Source organism: Hyalella azteca, unplaced genomic scaffold, assembly GCF_000764305.2.
Source record: "Hyalella azteca isolate HAZT.00-mixed unplaced genomic scaffold, Hazt_2.0.2 contig12050, whole genome shotgun sequence".
NCBI classification, from domain to species: Eukaryota; Metazoa; Arthropoda; class Malacostraca; order Amphipoda; family Hyalellidae; genus Hyalella; species Hyalella azteca.
Genome location: NW_025942019.1, coordinates 79,403 through 86,412, shown reverse-complemented (window position 1 = coordinate 86,412; position 7,010 = coordinate 79,403). Strand labels below are relative to the sequence as shown.

The window sequence follows — 7,010 nt, the reverse complement described above, 5'->3', positions numbered from 1 at the left end:
GCTCTGCATGCTTCAAATGTTTTGAAATGAAGTTTTATTCCCGTTGTCCCGAGTAGCCCCAACCGACGGGGCTACTCGGGACAATCTCTATTTTGCGTCTGGCACCTTACAAATAGCATATGGAATTTTTTTGACAACGCCATTCGATAGCCCTGCCAATCAGCTATAAAATGAGACTAAACTTGTTTATGAAATGTTTCATCGTAAGAATTAACTGTTATATAAAACTAATCGTTCAAATCTGTCCCGAGTAGCCCCAGTTGACGGTAATCATTGCCAACCCTGTTTGCAGGTTCCTAATGATGCCAGCAAAACTGCAAACAGCAAAAATAAGGAGTTGGTGAAGCATCCAGCCTTCAGGCAGATATCAGCCATCAATGGAGAAATCAACAGAATGTCTGTAAAACATCTGAAAAGTGAGTGATGTGTTTATTCATTCTTATCTATCAATCATGTATGAAATTTATTATGTATGCTATTTTTGACACACATGTATTCAAATTACTTAATACTATTGTGGTTATTGTGAAACCTTGCAATTGAAAATTTTTTTAAGATACTACACTTGAATTGTGTTTTGATTAAATCACTTCAAGAGTGTTTCTGTCATAGTTGAGTTGGAGAGACTCAGTTTTGATGGACGAGGCTGCAAAGATGTGTTGAGGAAACGACTGAAAGCTTACGAGAGAAGTCGAATCTTGTCTGAAGCCTGCATTGAAGATCCTAACATGGGACATCAGCACTACACTCACATTGTAGTTATAGACTTTGAAGCTACTTGTGAGGAACATCAAACTAAAGACTACATGTAGGTCACTTCTTATTAATTAAGTCATCATCCATATAGTTGAGACTACAACAAATAATTTAGATTTTCTTGCTGCCAATCAGAGGATAGAAGATCAATTGAAGAAAATATTGAAATTTATACTTGTATATAATTTGTGTTCTAACAAAATTACCCAATAATGTTATTGTTTGATGGTAAAATATTGAACAATTGTTTAAAGTTAAAACAGGTATAACATAAAACTTATTTTCATAGAAAAATATTCTATAATATTTTTTATTTCCTTAAATGTTTTCAACTTTCATATTATTATAATACTATCATTTTTACAATCAAATAACGTTGCTGCTAATGAGTAACAACATCATCAGAATAAATGGTGCTAAACAATTCAAGTTGGATTGTGAAGAGCATGGCAAGTTGAAAGTAATTATGATGGGAATAATTATCTGAGAATCTGAATAAATCCATGATCTTTGTGCAGACATGAGATCATCGAGTTTCCTGCTGTGCTCATACGTGTGTCTGATGCTGCTCGAGTTGGTGAATTTCACAGCCTTGTGAGGCCAGTCCTCAACCCAACCCTTTCTGATTTTTGTCGTCAGCTGACTGGCATTGAACAGGTCTGAATAATTGTGTGCAACTCCATTAAAAGTTTCAGCTGTATTACAGTATTTGCTACTTTGAACTTTGAAATTTCTGATGGTTTAAAATGCCTTTGAAATCATTACTTATAAAGCTGTAAAGAAACCAGGTTAGCCAAAGGGTATAAATTATCAATGCATCAGAATCTTGATACTCCAAATCCCTCTGTCCCAAATCCCACCACACCAATACTCAAACACCCTGTATCTCACTGTCACCTATTCCCACTGCAAATATAATTTCAGGTCCATGTAATATCACAAAATAATGCCAGCATTTTGGATATGCGCTATGACAGTTACATATATATTTTTGGGGTGCCCAGCTTTTAACACAGAATCTCACATGCACATGGAGTTTTATCTTTTCACTCCTCTTCTTCATATATTTTATTTTCAGTTCACCTGATTTAAATATTGGTCTGAGAGTCTGATATATTAGATGCTGTAATGGTTATATTTTATTATGTAATCTTGCTGATAATCATTTAGTTGAGATGAAGAATGTGATTTTCAAACTAATTAAAAATAAGCTATTCATTATGGTCATCTAATTTTCGTTAATGAGCACTTTTATGAAAGTATAATGTTGTTTAAATGTTTTAATATTCAGATTACCGTGTTTGCAAATGATAGCAGGCAGGTTTTATTAAGATGTGAATAACGTTCAGAAATATTAGCCAACTCGACTCTGTGCAAAATCTAGCCACATTCTCTACCAACCTAATGAAGTTTTGCTGCCAAACAGATTGATGTTGATGCAGCTCCCACATTCCCTACTAATCTAATGAAGGTTTACTCCCAAACAGAGTGATGTTGATGCAGCTCCCACATTCCCTACCAATCTAATAGAGGTTTACTCCCAAACAGAGTGATGTTGATGCAGCTCCCACATTCCCTACCAATCTAATAGAGGTTTACTCCCAAACAGAGTGATGTTGATGCAGCTCACACATTTCCTACTAATCTAATGAAGGTTTACTCCCAAACAGAGTGATGTTGATGCAGCTCCCACATTTCCTGAGGTACTGAACAGCTTTGAAAGCTGGCTTACACAACAAGGAGTTGGTGCGATGCCCACTCGCGACTTTAGACACGGCGGCCATGGCAGTTCTGGTTCTTCTGAGTCTGGTGATGTGGCTGCGCCAAGAGCTCAAACAAGTCCCACACGCATCGAAGCGCTACACTCTGAAGCTCTGGGCAAGTTTTCTGTCGTCACAGATGGGCCCTGGGATATGGCTCGGTTTTTGCTAATGCAGTGTTCTGTGAGTAGTGTCAGCGTCATACAGTTTGTAGTCTAGTCTGATTTGCAATGAATCAATCTACTTTTGATATAAATAATTTCCAAATGTCCTTATACCACCCAGAAAGTGTACACGCTGATTCACGGAAACGTCCTGATTTGAAAGCTCAATAAAACAAGAACTAGTAAAGATATCATTACAATATAAATTTTATTGAAAAAGACATCACCTGAATTTTTGTATCACTGTGTTTTAAAGATGACTTTGTACAAATGATGGCCTCCACTGTCTATGCAGTCAATTTTTGAAGTTCCATTCAACGTGCTGAAGCATATTGACATGTATATTTTGGCGATGGCTTGGCGTATGTGGTTCTTCAAATGAGGTAGAGTTCTTGAACAGTTATTATAAATAATTGATTTAAAAATCACATGGAGATAAGTCGGGGATCGGGCTGGCCAAAGAAAGTCACCTCTCAAGGAGTCGAGGTGCTCTGCAAAATGTTGGCTCAGAAGATCTCCTCCCTGTTGGAGATGACATCTCTGACATTCATTTCAGAAAAAAACGTAAATTATTTGCGTGTGGCCAGCTGCAGTCACCATTACTACGCGTTCGTATTCTTCAAAGAAATAAGGGCCAATTATGTCTATTTTTGACACCACACATTTACGCGTTCACAATGAAATGGCCGCTGATTGCGTTTATGCGGATTGTGATCACTCCAATAACGCATGTTTTGCTTGCTGACGCTGCCGGAAATGCTGCATTCACATTTCCACTTGCTCTAAATGAGTTCACTTGCGTAGCAATCAATTTTCGATCAGGAACCCGAACTAAGGGACAGAATGCTCGTTGAGTAGCGATAATGAAACGGCCATTAGGAAAGTACGCCTCGAAAGCAAACGCACGCGACTCACTTGTCCAATGCATAAGGGCAACTGACTAGGCGGGACACAAAACTTCATGATCTTGCCTTTCATATGAAATACTTCCCCACACTTTTCCTACACCTACAACATCTGATTGCTTGGCGCGAAATACAAAAGAGGAAGATTCGTGAATAACCCTGTAGTATACATTTCTTTTTAAAAATAATAGTGAATGAAATACCATATATGAGGTCGATTTTTAGTGACTTCTTGATGTGTGTGCAGGTATCTGAACTACCGTTCCCCAGCTGGGCACGGTCTTGGATAAATCTACGAAAAGTCTTCAGTAATTTCTACATTACAAAGCGGGTGAGTGGTTTCTAAGTTCTACTAACTTTAATCTAGTGACATGCTAATGAAATTGTCTGGGAAATTTAATTCACATTCTTTGATGCGATTTTTAAAAAATGCTAGCTCAATAAGATATCGCCTTTGTTTCAGCTATTAATCGCTGAGCGTTTACTGTTAGATGATTTACTATCAATTTATGCAGCGTTCAGGTAAAGAAATTGCTTTTTTTTCTCATCTCATTTTGATCCGTATTAACCTGTGCAACTTATCAGAAGGTTGAACTGCCTAAATAATTAATGAAGTTGAAGTCAAGGAATGAATGAAGTCACAAGAATGAATGAAACTTCATTCGAGAATGAATGAAGTCACAACTTACGCCTATAGCTGTGTCTGTCGAAAATGTTTACACAGTCACAACTTACGCCTATAGCTGTGTCTGTCGAAGATGTTTACGCAGTCACAACTTACACCCATAGCTGTGTCTGTCGGAGATGTTTACGCAGTCACAACTTACGCCCACAGCTGTGTCTGTCGGAGATGCTCACGGCGCTGGGTATAGAGTTCGTGGGTCGCCCACACTGCGGACTGGACGACGCTCGTAACATCGCCGCCATCGCCGAGGTTCTCCTCAGGGACGGCGCATTGCCGCGCGTCAACGAGACCATCGCCCATCTCCCTCACTCCATGCCGCCCTCATTCAAGTTAGACGTCCATTTGTCTCATTATTCAATTCATTAATAAGCTCACCTAGTTTAATATAAATGTCAATGGAATAGCTGAGTTGTAGGTATCTAGATTTGTTCAGTACAGGAGTTAATTCAACTGAGTTAGTGTAATACATGTGAAAGTTTGTCTCCCGTTCAATATATACACGATAATTAGATGCAAGATTATTTCAGTTAATGACTTTCAATGCTCCATAGTTGGCCATAATGACGTTTTCGAATGCAGAAATGTTGGTGCTTTTGTTATTTCACTGTTGTCTTGTTATTTTATTACTGTTTTGTTATTTCACGGCTGTTTTGTTATTTCACTGCTGTTTTGTTATTTCACTGCTGTTTTGTTATTTCACGCTGTTTTGTTATTTCACTGCTGTTTTGTTATTTCACGGCTGTTTTGTTATTTCACTGCTGTTTTGTTATTTCACTGCTGTTTTGTTATTTCCCCAATTAGATTGTGTCCCAACAGAACTGTTAGGTCTATGCAGTCATAACCCCATCATTAGAACTGTCAGGTCTGGGCAGTCAAAACCCCCATTATTTGAACTGTTATGTCTGTCCTGTCATGACCCCTCCATCATAACTGTTAGTCCTGTCCAGTTATAACTCTTATCATTTTTACAGGGGCAGCAGCGTCGCAAACGTAACCCTGAAAGATTTCAAAAGCTCCCAGCGCCGTCGGAACCGCAGCTCGTGTCCGAGCTCTTCTGATGTCCCCGAAGACGCTTCACCAGGCCTCCAAAATTCTGACGGGGACGCAATAATGGATGCCTTAAGCGCTGACGGTCCGGACTGCGGTGGTGTCGATGTGTTGTGTGATGATATCAGTGACTTAGCTGTTCGTACGGACGCCTCATCACATGCACTTACAAACGGAACCTCGCATTGTGTTCAAATGGATGCAGGAAGACAATTACCGAATGATATTCAAGATCTTCCTCACTATGGTTCCTCTGGGCGCCAAGGTTCTGGAGAGTTGACCCAACCAGGTGCATTTCCGAGATATGCTTCTGCCGACAGTTCGACAATCGCAATGATTAACGACCAATCTGGCTGTAATCAATTTCCGGTACTCGAGTCAATTTCAAGCGATCCATCTTGTTTGCAAGATACTTTGTCTGAAGAGATGCATTTTGATGCTCAGGTTATGACTTCTGTGGCTGCGAGTGAGTTACTGTTAGAACGTCCTCAACCTCAGTGTAATAATCCTTGCGAGCCAATGCGAGGCTCCAGTAGCGTTCCCAAAAAGAAATATTATGCGAATGACTTGGGAAGTTACGTGGAAATGAGTGATCACAGATACATTCATTACTCTCAGATTAATAACAGAAATAAATTTGTCGCCAAAAAATTCCCTAACAATGTTAATCCACATTCTGCCATCGCTGAGTCATCTTATGTCGAGTGTGAGGCAGGTAAGCAGACTAGTGGACAACCTGCAGTGTCGAGCAATAGCAGCAGGCGTGGCCGGAGAGTGAATACACACAAACCGCCGACGTCTCAAGCAGTTGGCGTGGAAGCCAGGCAACCAGGCAAGAGACAGCCATATTCTAGGCGTGGAGGTGGGATCAAAACTTCTTTTCACGGTGCACATAAAAATGTCACCGCACTCGATGATTGTAAAACATACAAAAACGTTGATTTTAATGACTCTTCGCAGTTTCCGGAGTTAGGCCCCCTCAAACGTAGCTACAAATAGCGGCGCTCTTGGCTTAAAGTATTACTTAGGAATAATTACTCAATTATAAACTCATTAAGATGAATTGTACTTCGTTTCGTTCGCTCTGCAGGGGCGCTGTCGTTGACATCCAATGTGTCGTCATTGTATGTCAAATTTTTGTATTCTATGTTATATGATGAACAATTATATTGTATAACGCTGATGCAGTTTTCTTTAACAAATATTGGAAAAAATATTTCTTGTAAATATTGTACAACCTGCTCACAAGACTCAAAAGTTTGAGCTACATAAGCCTGCATTACCTGTAATGCCCGTTCCTAGCGTTTATTAGGGCAGCTCATGAACAGAATGCAGCTCATGAACAGAATATGCAATTATGCATGTTCTATAAACCGAATAGAGTGAAGACGCTTATACTATTAACTTATACTAATCGATATTTTGGCTAGGATTTTAAAAATGATAGCTTTTTTATATCGTACTGAAATACTTACCTATATTTTTCCAACTTAACTGTTCAGTAAAAGTGTTTTTAGCTACTTTATGAACACCGAACAAATTCCGTCGATGATCAAAATGTGTCATCTGTGACCAAGCTCCCGCAGATTAGTATATCGAGCAGCTGATAAGATTTCTCGTGACGCCCAAGTTTCGAATTCATGAGTCACTCGAGAGGTCATGTTGGCAGGAATGATGAAACATTCTGCGTGTG

At 39.3% G+C, this 7,010-nt stretch overlaps 1 protein-coding gene across 1 annotated transcript; it reads left to right on the top strand.

The window, feature by feature from the left end:
* Positions 1-292: 292 nt before the first annotated feature.
* On the top strand, positions 293-6,500 carry LOC108666561 (the record flags this gene model as incomplete). Its single annotated transcript, XM_018153464.2, is given in 7 exon segments — positions 293-416; positions 613-808; positions 1,275-1,413; positions 2,427-2,699; positions 3,833-3,916; positions 4,421-4,599; positions 5,242-6,500. Coding segments are annotated over 7 exon segments (2,070 nt in total), but the record flags the coding sequence as incomplete, so codon positions are not given.
* Positions 6,501-7,010: the final 510 nt, after the last annotated feature.